Raw genomic sequence first — 23347 nt, 5'->3', positions numbered from 1 at the left:
GCAAGAAAAATTCTTTAATTGCAAGCTTTTGGGCACAAACGCCCTTCATCAGGCATTGGAGAAAAGATTGTAAAAGACCTCCTGGGGCGTTGTGCCCAAAAGCTTGCAATTAAAAAAATTTTTTTTTGCAAAAATCTTGGTCTAATAAAAGAGATCATCTCTACTATGAGTCCTGATTGCCTTTTCCTCTAGCCCAATATGGCTACAACCTGGAGACCTAACTCAGTGAAAAGATTTCATTTTAAGCGGAGTTTCTCCGCTGAGGGGGGGAGTCACTGTTTTCCAAGGAAAAGCAGAAAAAGAGAAATGTATTTTGTCAGAGCTCCCATTTTTCATTGCAAAGTTGTAGGCACAGGGCTGTAGAAGAAGTCTCCAGGCAGATCATGTGTTTTTAGGGACTGTGGCCCTGTGAGTATTTTGGAGGTAGAGGCGCACTCCTGTCCCATTGTCACTTGGATTCAGACACTGTGGGCAGGGTGCTTAAGGCAGCTAGGAGCCCCTGGCTAGTCCCTTTGGTCTGAAATATGAAACGAACCCAAGCGCGTTCCTCTTCACACACCGTAAACTTGTGGGACTCGTTGCCTGAGGACATGGTGGAGGCTGAGAGTTTAGCTGGGTTCAAAAGGGGACTGGAAAAGTCATGCAAGAAAAATATTAAACAGGATCGTTAGGGACACAACCTCCAAATGAGGTCTTCCCAGGCCCCTGAAAGCTGGCAGCGGTGAGGACAGAGAGGGGTAGGGGATGGATCCATTTGGAAAGGTTTAAATGCTCTTCCCCTTAGCTGTGTGCCAGACAACACAGGGCTAGGTGGACCTATGGTCTAACCAACGATGGCATCTCTTACACTCTTACGATGCGATGATACATTCAGAGAGAGAGTTTTATTGCGGCTGTACAAAGGGAGCCCTCCCCATCTATTCAAACGCAGCCAGCTCTGGGGTTTCTGCAGCGCTCAAAACACGACATTGCATCAGAAGCTGTGATGGAGGGTCACGTACCCCGAAAAGCCATAGGGATAGAGCTGCCGGGGGTGGCCACGTTATTCCAGAGCAGCTGCTGGTCCATTATTTGCACCAGCTCCAGGTCCACCGGGCAGCTTTGAACCCACAGCTTTGAAGAGCTTCGCCTGGGCCTGCCCCACGAGGGATGAGGATAGAGGGAAGCGCTCCGGGGAGGGAGCCGGGAACTGTGCCAGCTCTCTCCCCGGCAGCGCACGAGGGACAGCCGCTGGCTGCTTTGTTCCTGCAATGAAGGGCAAGCGAGGGCTCGAGGGATGGGCTTCTTCCACTCGGACGTCTGCAGGCTCCAGCATTAGGAGCGATCCGTCTAATGATGTTTCCAGATGCTTATTCAGCACAACGCGGGGGCAGAGGCCGGGGAGCCCCTTGCCCGTGCTTCACCACGGGACTCGAGCCAGTCCCTCGAGATGCATCGCCGCCCGCCCGCTGCTGGGAGCTTCTGGGATCCCTGCGCCTCTCTGCCCCAGGCTTGCCACCCATTTCCCCCTCCTTCCCCTTCCCCAGATTAGCGAGCCTCAGCCCATGGACGCGCTGCTCACCAATTCAGGTCTGGGGTTTCTTGGCTGAAAAACGCACCACACCTTCCTCTCTGGAGCCGAGATCAGAGCGGGTTTTATTACACGCCTATTTGGAAAACTGGAAAAGCAGCTTTCAGCTGAGACAACTCAGCCCGGGGCTAGGAAACGGCTTATTCAGCTTGAGTTTTCGGTTTTTGGGGTTTTTGGGGAGGGGTTTGCTCTTTTTTTTCCCCAGCTGATGGGAAGGGACCTGGTGCAGAGAGCCAGCAGGCACAACGTCTGCGGGAGCATTACCAAGCTGAAACCGCCACGGGAGAGCCAAGGCTGGCAAGCCCTGCCTGGTATGCCCTGCCTCGACCTCCCACGCGCCCCCTCTATTTTCCAGCCCTTTCCATTTGATAATCCTGACAGTAATCATGCCGTTGTGGCACTTTCCTGCCGCAGCTCTCAAAGCAGCCTGCAGCACTGCCCCACGTAGCGGGGAAACTGAGGCACGGCGCAGCGAAGTGGCACGCGGCGAAAGGCTGAGACGCGTTTCAGGAGCAATAGGCAACTCTTTGTGCTCGGGGGGTGCTAAGCTTAGCTCCCCCTCGCCCCAGACAGAAGGGAAACTTTAAAGACGGGAGTGTTTGGAGGCCCAGACTGCTGCGGTGAGCAGATCCAGGGGCATTCATCACAGCGCTAATGCACCTCCTGGCAGCTCGGATGTTGCTTCTAGCCATGGCCAGGCACGGTACACGTCCATTTGTTATACGGCTCGGCTGTTATGCTGCATGGCAGCACACACCGGCGGTGGGGCCCAGCGTGCCGGCCCGCGTCAAAGGGAAACAGAGCACAGCTTTCACAGATGGATTGTGTTAAACAGGAGGGCCGGAAAACTCAAACCTACTTCATCATACGGCTGCAACCGCAGGGCGGACAGCAGCAGCCCTGGAAGCAATTAGCAGGAGCTATAGCGGCTTTGGACAGGGAGCGGGGATGGTTTCACAGGCCTTGATCCCGAGGGACAACCTGGCGTGAGGCTCCATTAGTGACCTGGCGGGGGCAGAGGCAAAACACATACGAAGCAGCTATCCGAGTCTCTCCCATGCCATAATGAAGCAAGGACCGGGCATTCATGGACCCCTACCCCATCAGGCCTGGACTGGACTTTGCACCTCATACACCCCCCAAATCCCTCATCGGGCATCTGACCCCAAGGCTGGGCACATAACGGGGCTGTAGGACTCAGCACCGGGGACCTGCTGGTCTCTTTATAAGCACACGTATTCCCAGACCCTTCTAACAGAGCTGCACCGATTACCAGGGATCCTGGTTTTCTCTGATTTAAAAAAAAAAAATCCCAAATTTTTGACAGAACCCCAAATTGACATTTTTTTCCAGGCTCAAAATGAAACACTGCTAAGATAGATAGGTAGATAGATAGGTAGATAGATAGTTGATAGATATTGTGGTGTTTCCTTTTAATCATGGAAAAATGTGGATTTGGGGTATAGGTTGTAGCCGTGTTGGTCTAAGGACAGAGGAAGCCAAGGCTTTTTGGGTCAATCCAATATCTTTTATTAGACCAACTCAAATAGTTGGAAAATTCTTCTTTGCAAGCTATCGGGTATAAATACCCTTCACCATCCTGAGGAAGCATCTGCAGTTGGTGTGCGCTCTTCCTGGATTTGGGGTCACTTTTTTTAATCCAAAAATTGGGGTATTTTTTTTTAAATCAGAGAAAACCAGGATCCCTCCTGCTGATTATGTGTGGGCCTGACACTTGTGGGTTGATAGCCGCAGGCCCGGGAGGCTGCGAGCAAGGGATGCAAGAAATTTGGGGAGGGGGAGGCGTGGAGGCTGCCGGCTGGGCTGCTGTTTCTGTTCCCACGTGGCTGAGAAGCTGCAGGCCGCTGGGGAGAGGAGCAGGGGGCTTGAAAAGGCAGGAAATGAGGGCAGGAGGACGAGGGAGGCTTGTCAAAGGCTGAGCAGCCCCTGGGAAAGGAGAGGAAGCTCTGCAGGGGAAGCAATTGGGGTGAAGGATGGCCGGTCACTTTTAGGGAACAGACCCAGCACCTGGGCAGGTCGGGCTATCAGCAAGATGCAGAAGGCAGCTCCGGAGCTTGGTTTTCCCCTTAGAGAGAGACAGTGATCTCGAGGGCCATCTAGTCCTTTTACAGCCGCAGGACGTTGGCCGCCGCGGCTCCCCTGCTTTACCTTGGCGGTTCGGGCATTGTGTCAGGGTTGACGGTAGTTTTACTTTAGGTTATGGATTTGTGTAAGATGGTCTGGACAGGGCTGACCCTGCCTCGGCAGGGGTTGGACTAGATGTGACCTCTCGAGGTCCCTTCCAGGCTGATTTCTCTGCAATTTCTATGCGGGGTGCACTGGCCCTAACCCATCCGACCAGTCCAGTCCAGTGCCGCTGTAGGGAGTGTCGAGGCAGTTCAGGGCACTGGAAAACCTGCCGTGAGCACACTCTGCAAGAACCTGGCCTCTGCACCAGCCGGAAGATGGTCTGGAGGGGCAGGCTGCAGACAGGAGCCCCCCATTTCACCCCTAGCTCATCCTCTCTGCAATGCTGGGCAGCTCAGAGGGTGTCTTTGTGCCGCTGTTTTCATATCCGTGCTATGGGAAGGCTGCATCCCTACCACAGAGCGGCGTGCACCGAGCCCAGCTCCATCCAGAGCTGCAAGGGCTTTGAGCCCAGGGTGGCGAGGGCTGTCGGAGAGGGTTCCCCGTTGCATGGTTTTTCATAGGATGAGGACACATATGCACACCCCCGTTACCACAGCTGTGAATCTACCGCCTCGTCGCTACTCCGCAGCAATGCCCGTGGGGATGCTCTTAACCCAGGATGAACACGAGGCAGGTCCCTCTGCTTGGACAGAGACTGATGGGAAGTGCTCTGAAAAGGCTCCGTTGACTTCGAGCCCGCTCCGGCCTTGGCTTGTCGCTGCTAATAAGCACACCCCTGGCTGCAACCCGAGCGGGGCGTGCGCCGAGGCAGTCATTTCATGCCGCCGACGCGTTGCATGTCCGCAGGGGCTGGGCAGCGGGTCAAGAGCTGCTGCTCCGGGAGGCGCTCCTGGCCACGCTATTGCCTCTAGCAGCCAGCCCGGGGCTGCTGGAGCCAGAGTAAAGCATGCTCGTGGAAAACTCCCCTGGAGTCTGTCTGCAGCCAGGGATGGTTTCGATGGGAGGTGCGGGACCAAGCCAGGAGTCCCTGCTAGCAAGCCCAGGCACGGGCCGAGGGACTTGAAAGCCCTGCCCGCTAGGCCGCAATGAACTGAGGTCCGGTCCCTCCAATGCAGCGCTTTCCCCGATCGCTTTCTGCCAACACATGCGTGCGGGTAGGAGTGGGCATGCACGTACGAGGGCATTGCTCTTCCATTGAAATGGGGTGCAATCGGTGTGACCCCTCCAGCGTAGATGAGACCGGGCTTCTCCAGATGTGCCGGACACCAGATCTCCCGTCTCCCCGCTCAGAGAGGTTGCTCCCTGGTTAAGGGGCCAGGCCCGGGAGCAAAAAACGGCGATGCTTTGCTGGTGGTTGTACGACACCTGGTCCCGAGGGGCAAGAGGAGAGTTCGGGCCGCTGGCACTGCAGACGGGGGCATATTGTGAGGGAGAGGGAGCAGAGAGAGGGAGCTGGTATTTCATTTTACAGCTGCATGTGAACTGGTTGTAAGTGCACCGTCCACAGCGCTGGCAAGAAAAGAGGTTTAGGAGCGTGCGTACACACACATACATGCACACGCACCATTTCCTGCCCCCTGACATGCCAACTTGAAAGAAACGCAAGCCACCGCCGTCGTCTCCCTGCAGTGACGTGCCAGAGCTGCCTTCTGCTTTTTCGAGAGCCGAATGTCCCTTGGCATCAGACAGCAAGACAAGAGAAGCCAAAATGAAGACAGTGTCGTCACGGGGAAGCTCGCAGAGACATGTCAAGTGGAGGCTGGCCTTTTCTCGGTCCCCCGGAGGGGCGAGCGCAGCTTTAGCTCAGCGAAGCTGTCTGGGAGGCAGCGCCCTGTCCTGCAAAGCTGCGTGCCACGGCTGGAGGGGTTTCACGCGTTGCGGAGACCTGGGAATATTCGTTTAAGGCCAGGCCTGTGGTACAGTGACTTCTTCCCGATTTGAAACCTTGCAGCAGGCCGGCTTAGCACTCTCCCACGCCTCCCTGCCCAGTCTGTTTGTGCTTTGCTGCCATTACTGGATAGCACGCCACTGTGCTAGGCGCTGCATGCAGACAGACCAAGAGGCAGCCCCCGTCCAAAAGACAGTGCTATGCCCATTAAGAGATGGAGCTGGAGATGAGATTAAGTGACTGGCCCAAGGCCACATGAGGAGGCAGTAGCAGAGTGGGGAACTCAACCCCATTCTCTCGCAAGTCCCGACCCAGGGCTTTAACCACAAGATCATGGTCCTGTCTCCCTTGCTCCAGCTCTTATCACATGGCTGCCACACACTGCCACCCCAATCACTTCCGCACAGCCTCCCCCATTACATCTCAGTGTATTTGAACCTATTTTGCTCCTATAAATAGCCGTCTCACGGCTCTGCTGTGAACACGGACCAGGTGGGCCTCCAGCAGAGCTGCTGTTTCTCTGAGTAAATCATTTTCAGCTTCTTTTGCAGTTATTCCTCAAAAATAACAAGGGCTAAACGGCCCTCACCTCAAATCCCAAGCTGGCTGCGTAGAGTCTCAGTCCTCATCCAGTCGCGGCATATGGCATAAAAGACAGCTTAGCTGGCTGGGGTCCTGCCAAGATTTACCCTCTTACATCTCCTTTAAGGACAACGCAAAACAGGACAACACAGATGAAAAGCTTTTCTGAACCGTGATCACTGTTAATTATGATACTGCCATGCGTTTCAGTCCCGGGAAACCTGACTGCCAACAGTGCTCCAAGCACCATATATACCCAGAGCATTAAAACGGACAGGTCGAAATGTAAAATGACATCTTTCTACTATGCCACGTGCTGTCAAAGGCAGACATGTTCAAACTTGGGTGCTGAGACAACTCGGTCCACGTGAAAGCCCCTACGCTGAACTGGCTCCACAGCATCCAGCACAAAGGAAACTCAAAATGATTGACTTGTAGTGGATAAATAACACTCACCATGAGAGACCTGGTTTTTCAGAGATGCACGGGCAGCCCCTGGAGGCAATGGGTTTCCCACACATTGGGAGAAGCTTATCACTGCTACACAGGTGCCTCGCTACCAGTGTGGGCCCGTGACTTAAGCCAACCAAGTTTGCAAACAATGCCTTGGCCCATTGCTTTACGAAAAACTTGTTTAGCAACAGCTGAGTTGGCAAGCTCTCGCTGCCCTGGGAAAGATCTACAGGGGCACATGCCCAGCTGGGATAAATAAGCATCAGTCCCTCAAAGTCAGTTGAGAGGAGCTGAGGACCCAGCTGCAAGTCCATAAAGGACAAGCATGTTCTTCAGTGCATCTGTCAGACCAAATTGCCCCTCTCCTCCAGCCCAGAAAGACAGCGGGTGAGTACGGTGTACAAAGCCCAGATGCATCCTTGAGGTCTTCAGTGCTTCTCAGAGGTACAACAGAGGTTTTACGCTCATACTTGCACAGCTACACACGCCCTTTACTGCACAGCAGACTAATTTACTGCGCAGTAAAGCATCACTGTCTACACATGTGCCGCAATTACAGCACAGTAGATTAATTTATCCCAGCATCGGCTAGTCCCATCACACACAGATACTATCCAATGGAAGAGTAAATGATTGCGCTTTGACGTACATGTAGACGGTGATGTCAGGATTAGTTTACTCTGGCTCAAATTGCACCGGATTTTATTGAGTCGCAGTAATTGCACGTGTAGACGTGCCCGCTGAACACAAGAATGTGACTTGCTTTCAGCCAGCCAAGGTGTTGCCTGATGGCGGGGACAGAGTTTAGAGGCCAGACATGGACGGGGTCTTTCTCACTGAAGCTGAGTGGTCAGATTCTCCTTTGCTGATGACACCTCCCTTCCCACCCAATCTCTTGGGGCATTAACACAACTAGCAATGAGGCTGGAGGAAGTACTCATTTTCTTTCCAGGAATGTAGGTACCCCTTGCAATGAAAAGCAACGAGCCCCTAATAAATGAGAACAGCTGGCCAGGGGGCAAGAAACAGCACTGTGCTACAAACAGTTAATTCGTTGGTCTTGGTCGGGTGGGTTTTTTTGCAGACACAGAGTCTGGGCGACACTGTGTTTATACTGGACTGGCTTGGAGCACAGCTGCTCTGATCAAATAACTCCCCTGGAAGCCAATGCTAATAAACTCCTCCAGCCGTGGCCAGCGGTGCGCAGCGAGCAAAACCCTTGCACGGTGCTAGCCGCTAAAGGCAAGGAGACACAGCCCCAAGCCCCATCTGCAGCTGGCTCGCCCTGAAGCTCAGGCAGTGTTTGGCTTGGAGGGTGTTCCCCAGACCTCTCCCTGCACAGAAGGGTCCATCCTGAGGCTGGGTGCCTGGAGAGAAGTGGCCTGCGGAAGTGGGAAGTTGAACTGTGCTTACAGTCCTGATTCCTCCCCTCCCTCCCCAATATCCTGGCAGGAGCTGAAAGGGATGAATGTAGAGCCCCGGCTGCGCCCGATGAAAGGAAGGCTGCTCCTGTGGCGGTTTAGTTTTATTGGCACTGGCCACGCACTTTAATTGGGCGTTCATATTTCTCCAGAGCAAGGGAAGCTGCCTAATAGCAAAGAACCCAACGGAAAGCTGAAGCAAAGGGTGTAACCTGCACAGCCCAGGCAGGGAGATGCGGATGGCAACGGGATCTGGCATTAGGTGGGGCCTTTCATTCCAAACCATCCCACAACTGGTGCCCGACCCTGGCAGTCGGTGCCGATGCCCTGGAGCCGGCCGCAGGGGCTCGCTGAGGAACGAGGCTGTGAGCTCTCCGCTCCTCAGAGATGACCCTTCTGGATTCCTCGTCTGGGGATCTTAGGACCCGAAATTCAGGCGCTTGGATTCTCCACCTGGGAGGCTGCAGAGGGACACTGGGAAGGTTCTGGGAGGACCGAATAAGAGGGGCTTTCTGCAACAGCAAAGGCCTGTTGCAATGACCTGCATGGTCCCAGATGCATGGGCATAAACAGCCCATTCCCCTCCTGTTTTCTGGTCTCCTTTGCCCTAAACAACAGGACTGGGGTAAACTGCTATGGTAATGTGGTGCTGACACTCCAATAGGCCATTAAGTCATTGGAGTTACACCCATGACCCCACTTGGCCCATGTGTTTTAGGGTCAGAAAGTCCTTGGCTTCCTCAAGGGACAGGCAGATCTCCATGAGCAGCTGCGAGAGATTTATAAAAGCAGCCCTTTGCGTGGTTGGTAGCATGGTTGAGTGGCTAGAGCGCTAGCTCAGGGCCCAGATGACCCAGGGATCTACTCCTACCATTGGACCTACTGGCTGACCAGGGATGTCACTACCTCTCCTTACCGCAGCTTCCCCTGAGAATAAAGCACTTTGAGATTAGCTGGTGAAAAGCACTAGGAAAGAAGATTAGCATGCCATCCCGTACTGGCCCAGGAACAAGCGCTTCCTAAATCCAGGCTGGGCCCAAGGGACATATACTAACTTTCTGATGGTTAAGCCAGCTTAATTTAAGTCAACTTAACTGTCAGAGCGTACACATGTATGTGGAGCAGAGTCAACTAACATACAGGTGTATTATCTTGAGTTGTTAGTTAAGCCAACTTAGCTCACAAGATGGCTGCCACCGTGTTAAGGAGCTGAACATGTATACCCTCCAACACAGCTTAACTTAAGTTGACTTACTTAAGCCACTTTAAGTCGACTTAGTATGTCTGTATACACCCAAAATTGCTACCTATGAGGAAGCCACCAAGTTCTTTAATCTCCAGGCCTGGTGCCTTTGTCACCCAGGCGGCTTGCAGGCTGACACAGAATAGGCGCATACCATTTCCACGGCAGTCTCCAGACCAGCACCAAGAAATAAACCCTGCCCCTCCACCACTCCTGTCTAGCCTCAAAAACTCTAGGGCAGTGGTTCTCAATCTTTTTAGACTCAAGATACCCCTGTTAGATTCAAGTTACCCCTTGAAAAATGCCAGTTCTTAGTTTTCACTTTTCTAACTACAGAAAAATAATGTTTTCTGTTGCAAAGAACTGAGAAAGCCCACAGCGGGTCAGGATGTTTTAAAGAAAATGAATTCAGATTTGAAATCTCTGGGCTTACCTTGGGAATCACATTTGAATCATAATCACCTAACATTATTTCACATCACTGCTGTAGGGCGAAAGGAGACAACCGGTGACATCACAGAAGACACAAGATACCAGAAGTAAAACAGTTGAAAAGGGAAAGGATTTTAAGATCAGAATGCTGGAAAGAGTCTGAGTTTTGCTAATACTTGTTCAAATACAATGATGAATTAATATTTTGGATAAAGTAAACTTTTGCAAAAATAATTAGATGCCCTTATGCCCTCAATTAAGCTGGTAGGGTCCACCATCAACAGACGCACTATAATTTCTCTAGCAAACCCAGGGAAGACTATACTTGATGATCCTGAAATTTCCAATGTAGAAATCCAAGCACAATGATAATTAAAAATAAAGAAACCCAAACTCCCCTGACCATTGTTATACCATGCATCAGGCAAAGAACACACAATTTTTAAAATAGGTGCTCACCTGCTTAACACTGCTTTAACATGCCAGGCTGCTCTGACAACGTTTCCGACATGTAACCTAGTGCAGCAGGGGAAGCGTAGGATCAAGTTGGCAGGGTGAGGGGAAGGGACCGCTACTTCACTCCCCAGGGCTAGTTCCCAGCATGGAGGGATGCAAAAACCACCGATGTAAGCGGGGCAGACATCCTTGGAGGTTTTCACACCTTCTGCACTATTAAAGAGTTGTTCGCATCTTGGTTTTCATATTTTCTGCACTATCAAAGAGAGGCATTCTCATCTTGGTAGGCTAAGACATGCTACAGGGGCACTGACGGGACTAGGGCTCTTTGGTACAGCACGCATGAAGTGCCCCAGTACTTTCAGATTTCATGCAAATGATATCTCACGCCTAAGGAAGACTATATTGGCCTGTCCAAACTGCAGGTCTCGAGGAAGATAGGCTAACCCACACTGCACCCACGTGAGTCCTCTCAGGCACTCCAAACCCAGGAGTTCGCCAGTGAAGCTTGATTTGGGCTCGTCCCCACTCCCAAGTCCGGCCAAGACTGAGGGCTCAAGAGCAGGCACTGGGATGAGCCTGGAAGAGCCCCTCAGAGGCCACGCGGAAAGCACTGCTGCCAGAGAAGGTGGAATTAGGAGAGGACCGTGTTCAGCAGCGGGAGAATGAAGCACGGCTCCACAACCAGCTTGGTTATGAAAGAACATGAAAGTGGCTGGGATGTTTGTAGCGGGGACGGGATGATAAGAGAAGGGAGCTCTGGCTCTCCAGGCAAGGTGCATGATGTGCAGAGCTGCCTGTGGTCCCCGGGTTGCAGTGCAGAGTTGGGGGTGTCTGCTCTTCACAGGCTTCTGGGCTTTGTTGATCACCACCCAGCACCAGGAAGGATTTTTTTTTTACCCCTTCTGATTGCTACAAGGGCCTGTGGGCTGCTTCATCTTCCTCAGATGCATTGGGTTTGGGCCACAGCCAAGGCTGAGGATTGTGACTGCGGTGTGCCAAAGCTCCTGCTGGGACTTAAACAACCCAGAGATGCCTTGTGAGAGGGTCTTGCACCTCCACTCAGGGTCTAATTGATCACCACATTTGAGATCAGGAAGAAATTTTACCCCATGGTCAGATCAGCATGGGCCAGGGGTTTCCACCTTCCTCCGTAGGGGGGAAATGGTTATCTTCCTTGCATCTCAGGCCTATCTTAATACATGACTTCCTGTCTTTGCAGTGGCAAGAGAATGACAGGACCCTCATCCCTGCTTCACCGGTAGAGTAGCAAGTTAAAGGGCATTTTTGATAGTAGTTGCATGTGAGGGTAGTTTCTGAAATTATTAAGAGCAGGTTCAGCTAACCCTTGTCTAGGATGAGTTAGTTAGGGATGATGCTGTCTTGAGCAGGAGGCTGGACAAGGTGATCTCCAGTAGGCCATGCCAGCCCTACTTTTTCTGTGATCCTAACCTCATGGATGAGCTTCCAGGTCGGATCTGTCTGCAGACTCGGGCGGGCGACTTCACCAGGACATGTTGCTGTCACGGTACAGACATGCCCTAACACTTGAGCTCAGCTTCTAACCTCGTCTGCAAGGTCTAAGTCTCAAAGGACGCCATGAATCCCAAAGCGACAACACACAGCTGTCGAGCCAGGCATCCACGCCTGCTGCTTCTCCAGTGCATTTGCATCCACTGAAGCTCCACAAACAAGAGGCAGCCTCAAAGGAAAAAAAAATCCTCCCTCGGGCTGCTCCCTGCAGCCATTTCTCCCTGCAACCTATCCACATACACGTGGATAGGTTTCTTGTCAAGCTACCTAGGGCTGATAGAAACTCCTCAGAGAATACAGCTTCACCCCTCAAGATAAGGGGCCCCAAAACTGCCTAGAGCAGATGGCCCACCCATGCTTTGCAACTAATGTGACACAGGATGGAGGTGGCTGCAGCAGCTTCTCAAGAAGCAGATGGAGCACTGGTTACCTTAGGCCTGGGTAAGGTAGCCAGCTTTTTCTGGCATAGCTAGGATCCATGCCCCGGTTATGGCAGCTATACCCCTGGCATGGACATGGCTCTGCCAACAGAAGAGACCTTTTGTCAACTCTCCTACTGGCTTTCAGGGAGGAGTTGTAGAGACACCAGTGGAAAAGGCCCTTCCATCAGCCGATGCTCCATCTCCACGAGGAGGCTCCATCAGCACAGCTATGGTGGCAGGAGCTCCATAGTGTAGACAAGACCTCAGCCATGGTGCCCAACCCCAGGCCAGTGAAGTCAATGAGAAGTCACCCCTTGCCTTGGAGGAGCTCTGGATCAGGCACGTGGGCAGTGCAGCATCACGCGACCAGGCTCAATGGGTGGCTCGCAGCCCACAGGCTGGCAACTCCTGCCTTGAAAATTAATTCCTTATCTAATGAGGCTACCCAACTCATTAAACACCTCCATCTCTGCATTTAGCAGCTATCCCTCCAGAAACACAAGGTGCTACATAACAGACTCCAAAGGGTATAACAGTCAAATGGGATCTCCGGTATAAAGTACTGCTCACTAAATCTGTGTCTACTCCTTTACTACGTTGCTATCTTTGCCAAGACTTTTGCTGATGGGGTAGGAAAGGGAGGAAAGCGCAGTCTCATAAATAGTATTTACACCTATTAAAATAAATTAAAAGTTGCTTTTCCTAGGAAGAGAGAAAGGGAGAAAGAGACGGATACTGCCACATGGGCATGTCCAGAAATACTGTCCTTCATGATCAGCTTCTTGCTCTGTCAGTTGTATGAGAGGTACTGGATTAATCGTGGAGGGATATTTAATTTGGCGATCTTCTGTAGCCCTCGCTGGCCGGCAGCTTTCCTCAGGACCACTCTACAGAGCTGGGACAAGCTCAGGGGGGTTTCTGAAATGACAAAAGACATCCGTAGAGTTACTCTTCCAGCTTAGCAGAAGCCTGGTCATCCTGCCAAGGACACAGTTCTCCAAGGGCTGGCAAGTCGAATTTCATTCAAGCCAGGGACAATTTTGGATGAAAACTGGAAGCTGCCTCTGCTTAGTGTAGGTCTGAACACAAGGTGGGCATTGCACTGGAAGAGAAATGCAGTAGGAACAACTCTCAAATCTCTTTCACCATGCCCAAAACCCAGCAGGTCCTACTTGCTACGTACACAACGCAACATTCCCTATCCCCTCCCTCTGGTGCCCCAGCCTAAAACCAGTCTGCTAAAGGGGCTGGACTCATCAGTCTGTATTGATCAAGGCCTGAAGGGACCCTTAAACTGGTCTCATCCCCTGTCTATCATGAGCCAGTTCCAGTTACCCGTGCACTGAGTGCAAGAACCTGTGCTGGGCCAAAGTGTAACTTCCATTAACAGTCTTCTTCTTGCCTTGATGACATAAAGAAATAGTGAATGCATCACCTCCCTCAGGGGCTTGTTCTCTTAGTTGATCACCTTGTGCATTAAAAATTTGTGCTTGACTTCCAACAGGAATTAGTTGGACTTCAGCTCCCAGCCAGTGGTTCATACTCTTTCTCCACCAAAGAGCCCTTTACCCTCTCTGTACTTGAAGGTAATTAGACACTATGATAAGATCAAGACAGGGATGATTGAATCCTTTTCTTTAAATGAAATCCCTACCTCTGAGCTTCTGTCAATCTCTCCAATGTTGCAGTAAAATTGTGGTAAAATTACCTCCCGGAGCCTTCTTGTGACTCCCCCAAATATAAATCCAAGAATCCCATCAGCCACAGCCCCTGGGATCTCATGTCCATCACTTTGATTCCCACTCCGGACTCTCTGCTTTGCAGGATCTAGTGCCCATTTGAAAGGTCTGGGCTGCAGCCCTGGTTCCTAGGTGTGTAACGCTACATTGGTCGCCCCTTTCCTCTCCCATTCTTCATCACCTACAGACCTGAGGCTTATTCACATGAAAAGTTCCCTGGGGCACTGCATCACACCGAGGCAGAGATTGTGACCAAATACACAACACCTGCCCCAGAGAGAGCGTGGAGACATCATGCCATTGTCACAGTCATGAGACAGAGGCACGAGCTCCCAGACTCAGGGTACCCATGTCGAAACGAGCCCAACACCGGTAACAATCAAAGGAAAGTCCTGCCCAAGGTGTACAGCAAGGAGAAAGGCTGCTACTCAGGAGTACAGAAGTCAGTGAATAAGGATGTTATGAGCCAGGGAAAAATGGTCCCATACGCCTGATTTTAAAGGCAGAAGGGATGGTTAGGATAGCCTGGTTTGCTGAAGGTGAGGCAACGCCCTGCATGGCAGTGGGAGACGGGACAAGCCCCGCTTACTTTCGTAGAATTCGAGGCACTTTGCGCTGGGACTGCTGCTCCAAGTGTAGTCCGACGGCTTCTTTCCCCGGTTGTCCCTGGCATAAATGTTTCCTCCAAATTCAATCAGCATCTCGACAAGATCCACATTTTTCACCTTGGCCGCATGGTGGAGCGCGGTCTCATGAAGTTTGGCTGCGTTCACATTTGCCCCTGAGGCAATAAACAAAATCACCCCTGTTAATTAAGGCCCCCCCCATTCCTCAAGTCATCCCTGATCTGGGTAAATTATAGTGTAAATCACTTAAAACACCTCTGAGTAATCTGATCGCCACTCTTAGCCGAATCCTACTGTTTTCTATGGTAAATGTCCTGTTTAAACTGAATTAAATTACTGATGGGGCTCAGCAGTTGACACCTCATTAAGGCTCACTGCTTTATTGGACAAGCTGTGAACAGTTAGGCACTGCTAAGCACATCTCATTAAGCACATCTATGAACCCACCAGATGTGATTTAGACCTCAGTCTAGCCATGGGCTGTCCCAGTTCATCTCAATGGGCTGTTCCCTCTGAAGAGGGATGATGACAAATTGAACTGCTTTCAGGGCTGGTCCTTTTAGCAGAAATCTCTAATTATTTTGGGATTGGAAAATCTGGGGGTCCAGAAGCCCTGCAGCCTACATCCATTATTTAGCAAATCTGCTTTGAAAGCTGGACTGCATCAGGAGAAGACAGAAGGCTGTCCTCATTCCTCCCACCGCTTTCTATGTCTTTACCACTGGGTTGATGGGGCTCATGGTAGATCATGTCACTTCCTGGTAGGAACTGGCAAGACAAAGTCCAAATGTCACTGGAATACGGAGGCGCACAGTTCTGGAGATCTGGCTGAGGTCCACCTCTAGATCCCACTATGAGAGAATATGGCTGGGGCACTTGGAGCATTTACAATTTTAGGATTATAGGGTCAGAAAGGACCCTAGTCCACCTGCCAAAATTTTACTTTGAACATCGACCAGACCAAGTCCATCTCCGGTATGACTCCAGTCCAATCCACAGTCACACCAGCAACCAATGTAGTCCCTATTATTGTGTTATATGTCACACTTGACTCTCACTTTCCAGCTCTCTTCTTCCTATAACCTTAAAAAAGGCTAACAGCACTGATCCAACAATTCAGCAGCAACACGGTTGGGAAGATAGCGTGAAAATGTGACCCTGGGCTTTGGGAGTGTTTTGTTTTTTTTCCCACAAAGCCAGAATAGGCACATGCCAATGAACTAAATAAGGCTAAAAACAGATGTCAGGTTTTTCCATAGGATTTTTCCAGGAATAAAGCCTTTTATTCTAGGACCCTACAGATGGATGAGCCCTGTTGTCCCACATTAAGTACCTGTTAAGTATTTGAGAAAACACCTTTTCCCCTTGTCATTTAAGCTGCATGTGTGTAAACCACTGCCCCCCTGTGTGTTTCTATGAGAGTCAAAGCAGGGGACAATCAGACCTGGAATAAACCCAACACCTGTTTTTACCCTGAGAGACTTCAAGACTTGGATATTCACTTGAATATTGGAAGCCTTTGGAAAAAGCTACAGCAGGGGAATTGCTCTGCCCAAAAAAGACAAGCTTCTGCGCACACAGAGTGCAGACAGAAGTTACACTTGTCTGTGTTTGGCCCCCTAAAAGTCCTCTACAGCCATGCCATGAAAACACATGCACGGCTGCAGAGTGCTTTAAAAGTGGCAGATCATACAACAAATTAACCTTCATCAAATGAGGGATCAGATGAAGCGCTCCACTGTGGATCACCTTAGGGAACTTCTGTTCCTTCCAATCAATCCCGCGATCCGCACTGGGCTGATGCAGCCAAGTCCCGCACCCAGTACTGTCTGCAGGAAGGGAGGAGGGAGAGGGAAGGGGGAGTGAATTGTGGGCTGGGGTTTACCCAGTTTGAGCTGGATGGGGTGGGGGGGCAAGTGGACTGGAGCCTCCATGCCTCAGGCTCCCTGTCCTTCAGCTCAGGCTGGGCAAACCTCAGCCTGCAACTTGCTTCCCCGCCCCTCTCCCCCTTCCCTTCTTGTAGACACCATTCGAGCTGGGAGTAGGGGTCGGGGCTGGGGAAAAGGGGAGGCTACTCCACTGTGGGCAGGCTTCCTGGGATCCTGCACCCAGGCTCTATCCCCCCCACCCGCACCCAATAGGCAAATGTCTGTTGGGTCAGGAACAGCGCTCTAACTCATGGCGCTTTATGCAAAGTGCCACGAGTTAGGAGTAGGGGCCTGCACCTCTATCAGCTCCCATAAGTATTCCTCCCTGGCAAACACTACCTGAACAGAAACAGGCCTGTTTTAGCAGATCTATTAACTAATAAGCAAGCTTAGCTTCCCTCCTGAGCAGCAGGGAAGGGTCCAGGAAGAAAAGCATTGCAAACACAGCACCATGTCCCAAATACATTGCAATAAACATGGCCCAGCTGCCCCACCTGCATTGAGGAGTAATTTCACACAGTCCAGATGCTCCCGGGCACACGCTACATGCAGTGGCGTTCCAAAGTGGCAGTCATGGGCCTCCAGATTTGCACCCACGTCGATGAGGAGTTTCACGCACTCGGAGCTGCCTTTAGGAAGAGAAGAGAAAGGTGAAGGAGCAGGCTGGTTTTAATGGAAATACCTAACTGCGCTTGCTTCGCCTTGACCTAAATGTGCCCTGTTTAACACATAGGACAAGGAGTGCAAATACAAAAGGTGTGAGCTTATTTCCTCGCCTTGTTATGCTACATATATCAGGCTGTGGCAGGGCCTTCCATAGGAAGTGCTGAAAGTTCTGGTGCGCAGTCGTTTCGAAACAGCCTAAACTGCAGATAGACTATAGCAGAGCACATAGATGTTGCAAAGGGCAAAAGATGGACTCTATGATCTAACAGGGCTGCACCTTTGCAGGAAAATCTCTCTCATGAGAAGGGAACAGGTTACCCAAAGACACTGTGGCATCTCCACCCTTGTAGATTTTGAAGACCTGGCTAGACAAAGTCTTGGGTGCGATGATGTTGTTGGGTCTGGTCCTACTCTGAGCTGGGGGTTGGCCTCCTGAGGGCCCTTCCAAACCTCATTTTCTATGATTCTATTATTTGAAAGCTAATACCAAGAGTTTTAACAATTTGGAGTCTAAAGTGATGCAAGTCAGCAACTGCTTGGCTTTCAAACGCGCTGAGCGCCTGGCAGCTCCCACTGACCTCAGAGTTAGCAGCAAATCTTGCTTTTAACAAAAGAAAAGATGAGAAAAAGAAAGCCAAAGTACGAAGAGATGAACAGACTTGCCTGAGGTCACACAGGGAGACTGGCAGAGCAGGAAACCGAACCTTGAATCCTAGCCTGTCACCTTAACCAGAAGAACAACCTTCCTCTTAACTCAAGCCCGACTGAAGCTGGAACATCATAAGTGGAGACTGGGCAGGTCCCAGCTTTCAACTTCTCTCAAGGGACATGAAAACCTGATAAATAGCAGGAGTGGTTGAATCATGCTAGGGCTTGATGGCACACTTCATACCGATCATTTCTTTATGCGCCCAGTCCTGCCAGGGTATTCATTCAGCAGGAGCCAACGTACGACTGGTTTTTATACCATGCAATGAGATTAATGCCAGGAGAAGACGAGAGCGATGTTCCACTGGTGACAGGCCAATGAATCACAGGCTCTTAAGGTCACATCAGGCTCTTTGCAGCTGTCCTCATGAGAGTAACAGATGCATTCACACAGCGGCTTTCAAAAGTGCTCACCATTCAGGCAGGCTTCGTGGAGAGGGGAGGCCGTGTAGAGGGGTGGGTTCACCTTTGCCCCATGGGATAGCAGCACTTTCACACACTCTATGCTGCCGGAGGCGCAGGCGTCACAGAGCGGGGTGCTGCCATCTATGTTCCTGGCGTCCACCTGGAAGACACAAGGGCCACGTTTGTTCAGAGGTTGTTCTTGGTTCGAGCCTGCTGGCCTGCATCTTTAACACTCGCTTTCTAATGCTGCAGGGCGTGGGATTGAGCAGGTAGCTTCTGCCCCCAGCCTGGTTTGCATATGGCCCAGGCACTTGGGTTAACCTGAGTTGAGCATAAAACCAAGAGGTGTTAAAGGATACAGCGATCCAATACAAAACCTGCCAGGGAATCCACCCCAGGTGGTTTTCCCTGCTGCCCTCCAAGCCACTTGGGGTACATCAACCTGGCATAGTCCCTTGCCCGGCAAATACCTGAGCTGGCTTGGGTCGTAGAAGCCGTATAGCAGTACTAACGCAGCACTCCACCAGGGATAATCCACCCAGCTTCTCCAGACAAATGCACCCTGCTTCCATGACCTGAGCTAGCTCATTTGGAGTATGCACTATGCCATATTGTGATGTTAGGATTGCTTTGGAAAGCAGAGCTGCAATGGACACATCTCAAAGAGTGAGATTCCACTACTGCTGAGACCTGCAAGGCAATTAGTACCCTCCATCCCTACTAGTTTTCTAGCTTACTGTGTAGCTAAGCTTTCCCCTCCGGGAGACGCAGATGTTATTATTTAACTGAGCTTGTAGATATTCCCCAGGAATATACCAAATCCAACAGCCGTCAGCCCAGCTGCTGGCACTCGCGCCAGACACCAACCTGGGCCCCGGCTGCCAGCAGGAGCTGCACGCACTGCGTCTGCCCTCTCAGGCTTGCCTCATGCAGGGGGGTGATGGAGTCATAGGTGACCACGTTCACGCAGGCCCCGTTTTCTATCAGCTGCTGCAGCTGCAGGATCTCCCCTCGCCTGGCTGCTTCATGGACCGGCGTCCGGTCAGCCCAGAAGTCTGGAGAGAAGGAAATGTGAATGACAGCTGGGAAAGCGTACTGGGCAGGAAGGTGGCCAGGACAGAGTCCGAAAACCCAGAGGTTGAGGTCACTCCATGTCAATGTTTCAGTAGCCACCCGAAGCCCCTATCTCACTGGGGACGTCCATGACACAGGACCCAGCAACCATATCTCAAATGTTTTGCAGTCCTCAGGGGCAGGTGTTCACAGAGTACAAGGCATTACCATTATTTCAACAGTTACCTCCGGGGCCAAATGGCCAGGCTGTCCCTGCTGTGGGGAGGATTTGCTTGCAGAGTTACCAGCAAAGGAAGAGCCCTAGGTGCTGTCAGTGTAGGTCATGCAACTTTTAATTTACAGAGTTTCCCTCCACACAAATGCAGGTGTATCCCGCAGACCCGGAGCGAACAAGACTCTAGCATCGCCGCCCTCAGTTGTAGCGGTGCACTGTCTGTCTCCAAGCACCGGCGCAACGGGCTCTGCCACACAACGGGCTTTGCTGCTAAGGACAGGAGTAACCTGCATGGGGTTGACTAAATAAAAGCCTGAAAAAGGCTCCAACTGGAAAACCAAGCCCTGCTGCTACCTGTCCCACCCTGCAATAGGTCTGCATATGAGTTTAGTCTGCAAAAGAAAAATTGGGGGGCAGGATTTGATAGCAACCTTCACCTCCCTGCAGGGTGGATCCAAAGAGGATGGAGCTGGACTGGTCTCAGCGGTGGCAGATGACAGTACACGGAGCAATGGGCTCAAGTTGCAGCAAGGGAGGTTTAAGTTGGGTATTAGGAAAAAAACTCTTACTAGGAGGGTGGTAAAGCACTGGAACGGGTTACCTAGAGGTGGTGGATGCTCCATCCTTGGAGGTTTTAAGATCTGTGTAGACAAAGCCTTGGCTGGGATGATGTAGGTGGGGATGATCCTGCACTGAGCAGGGGGTTGGACTGGATGTGACCTGCTGAGGTCCCTGCCAGCCCCCATTGTGTATGATTCTGTATGGGCCAATGCACATGGGTCTAGGGTAGGAAAAGGGCACCACGACAGCAAGTTAAGCAGATGGACCCTGGATTGTCTCATGACCCCCTTGCCCAAATCCCCTGCACCTCGGGGGCTATATCCCCTGCCAGCTGTATCCGCTAGTAGGCTGAGGCACTCCCATGACAGGCCTGGGGGACACCCCCTTGCGGGATGACTAAAAAGCAAGTGATGCAGCAGCGGGGAGTCGACAGGATGAAACAAGGCAGATGGCTCCTTGGTGGGGGCTCCCGGAAAGGGAGGCCTGTCTTCAGCTGCCCCACCTTGCAGCTAGGACGGCCGGATCCTCGTTCCCGCACGTCGCCAGCAGCAAAGCGGGAGCTGCAGCCTCTTACATGCCAGCGCCCACCCGAAACCCTCGTCCCCCAAAGTACAGGCCTGCCCCGGGAGCCGGCACGCGACGCCCCTGCCGCAGGACCTGTGCGTGGTCAGGGTCGTGCCTGCGCTTGCTCCGAACCAACCGGTCCTGCCTGCGGGCGGGGGACGGGGCAGGCCGGAGCGGGATCGTCGCCCCCGCAGCCTCCGAATCCTGCCCCTACCCGCGCCACGGAGCCGGGCCACACCCCGCCCAGCCTCTGCCTCCCAGGGACCAGCAGCCCTGGAGGAGAGACCCCCCCACATCACCCCCAGGCAGCAGGGACCCCCCAAATCACCCCGGCAGCAAATCCCACCCCCAAATTACCTCCCAGGCTCCATCACTGCCCCAGAACCAGAGCCCCCCCCCCATTGCCCCTTGGAAACAAGGACCCCCCAAATCACCCCGGCAGCAAATCCCACCCCCAAATTACCTCCCAGGCTCCATCACTGCCCCAAAACCAGAGCCCCCCCCATTGCCCCTTGGAAACAAGGACCCCCCAAATCACCCCGGCAGCAAATCCCACCCCCAAATTACCTCCCAGGCTCCATCACTGCCCCAAAACCAGAGCCCCCCCCCATTGCTCCTTGGAAACAAGGACCCCCCAAATCACCCCGGCAGCAAATCCCACCCCCAAATTACCTCCCAGGCTCCATCACTGCCCCAGAACCAGAGCCCCCCCCATTGCCCCTTGGAAACAAGGACCCCCCAAATCACCCCAGCAGCAAATCCCACCCCCAAATTTACCCCTAGGTTCAAAGCCCCCATCACCGCCCCAGAGCCCCCCCATTTCCCCCCCAAATCACCAGAGTCCCCATGGCCACCTGGGACCACAGCCTCCCCCCGGACCAGAGGCCCCCCCCCACCCCTGGGAGCACGGCCCCCAAAAATGTCCCTTAGAAGCAAAGCCCCACCTCCAGGTGCAGAGACCTCCATAATCGCCCCCAGGGAGCAGGGACACCCCTAAAATCAGCCCCTGGGAGAAGCCCCCCAATGACCCCCCCCAGGCACAGGGCCCCCCCGACACTTACCAATGTCCCCCAGCCGCGGGCTGTTAAGCACGGACCTGGCCATGGCACCCGTCCGGACTACAACTCCCAGCAGCCCCCGCGCGAGGGGCCGGGCAGGAGGGGGCCATGTGCGCGCGCAAGGCACGCCGGGAGCTGTAGTTCTCCGCCCCTGTAGTCCTCTCCCGCGCTGGGGAAGGCGGGCACAGACAGAAGACGTGCCCAAGGAGACAGTGAGAGGCAGTGGCAGGGCACGGAGCAGCTCTCTCCTAAAGTACGGTCCTGTCTTAGGCAGGGGGCTGGCAAAATGGCCTTCCAGCCCCACTCCCCTAGGACGATGACCAGCCAGTATCCGCCCCCCGCCCAGCAATAGGTGATGGGGGCACGAGGTGCCGAGTTCGAGGGGGCAGCCCATGGCGAAGGGGCCTGCTCTTTGTACGATAGCCTAAAGGTTAGAGCAGTGGTGGAGGCAGTGGGATCCCTGGGTTTCTAGTCCCCTCCTTAGCCTGCAGGATCCCACCTCCCTGGAGAAAGGCCTGAGCCCCAGGCCAGAGGACACCCCACACCTCCGGTTGCAGCCGGGCCAGGCGAGAGCCGTGGGGCCAGATAATCAGCGAGCCAGAGAAAGCCTGGCCCAGAGATGAGGGCACTGCTATGGGAGTGCAGAAACCTGCGCAGGGGTCATTTCTGTTTCCTAACCGATGCCTGGACAATCCCAGGAGCTGGCGTGGGGAGATGGGTGTTCCGACACCCCCTTGGGCTTGCATTTCTTGCTGGCTTGCAAGGGGGGAGGCACCTCCATCCTGAGCCCCCAAGATTTGCTGATGGGCTATGCAGGGGTCTAGGGTGCTGCACCCTCTCGATTCAGCTCCCCGCCCCGGGGTGAGGCAGGGCAGCGAGTCGGGCCTGCATCTGGCTGGCATCTCTGGGAGAAAAGAGCGAGTCGTCTGCATGCAACCGTGGCTCCGCGCTTCCTGGCTTTCTCCTTTCACAAACCATCGCTGTGCGCCTGCAGAGCTGTTGTTAGAAGGATGCAGGGGAAGCGGATCCCAGCCACGTGACCACATGATCGTAATTCAGACCCAGGTCTTGTGACCCAGCTTGGGAAAGAAGGAGAGTCTCTTATTCCTGCATGTCATGGCTTTATTTCACAATCTGCTGCTGTCCCCTCCTCCCTGCCCGAAATCCACCCCACAAACCAGAGGGACATTCAAGCGAGGAGGGAGCACACTGCTGGATCAGAAAAATAGGAAGCCCAGCAGAGCTATTCAAAGTCTCTGGCAGCCGGGGCCGTCTCAAGGGGATGGTGCAATGCAGCTTAATCTGCGTGGCTGTGCTGCTACGCTTTGGCAACCGTTGCCCTTGCCTCTCCTCCGCCTCTTTCATATTCCCCCCAGTCTTGCGTCAGGTTTGAATTTAGCAAGTCAGGATACACACCTGTTTCTAGCTATAGCAAGGCAATGGAGGAAACCTGTTCCCCTCCCCCAACCCTGCCACCGAAAAAAAAAGAAAGATGATGCTTTCAGAAAGAAATGCAAAAACTAGTTCTTCATTTGAGCTTGACCACGTAAGCCAAACAGCACGTCCCCTCTCACTGAGGAGTGAGAAACAGCACTCCCCTGCGCGTTCTCCGGTGTGCAACGTGCTCAGATAACAGCGACGAGGACGATAGAC

At 52.8% G+C, this 23347-nt stretch overlaps 1 protein-coding gene across 2 annotated transcripts; it reads right to left on the bottom strand.

The window, feature by feature from the left end:
* Positions 1-6330: 6330 nt before the first annotated feature.
* On the bottom strand, positions 6331-22642 carry ASB13 (ankyrin repeat and SOCS box containing 13). Of its 2 annotated transcripts, none has more exons than XM_090041522.1 (6): positions 21698-22642; positions 19091-19278; positions 18233-18383; positions 16939-17073; positions 14480-14671; positions 6331-13069 (listed from the first exon to the last, which is right to left on the bottom strand). In XM_090041522.1, exons 1-6 carry the CDS (start codon positions 22086-22088, stop codon positions 12942-12944), a joined length of 1185 nt encoding a protein of 394 aa, XP_089897648.1. In that variant the 5' UTR covers positions 22089-22642; the 3' UTR covers positions 6331-12941. The 2 variants fall into 2 exon arrangements, with proteins under 2 accessions (XP_089897648.1, XP_089897649.1); XM_090041523.1 differs by lacking the exon at positions 21698-22642 and adding an exon at positions 20113-20686.
* Between the last annotated feature and the right edge of the window lie 705 nt (positions 22643-23347).

Source organism: Crocodylus siamensis, chromosome 4, assembly GCF_052110815.1.
Source record: "Crocodylus siamensis isolate JL-2025a chromosome 4, ASM5211081v1, whole genome shotgun sequence".
Lineage (NCBI taxonomy): Eukaryota > Metazoa > Chordata > Crocodylia > Crocodylidae > Crocodylus > Crocodylus siamensis.
Note: the sequence above shows the minus strand (reverse complement) of the source record. Positions and strands in the feature narration are given on the sequence as shown.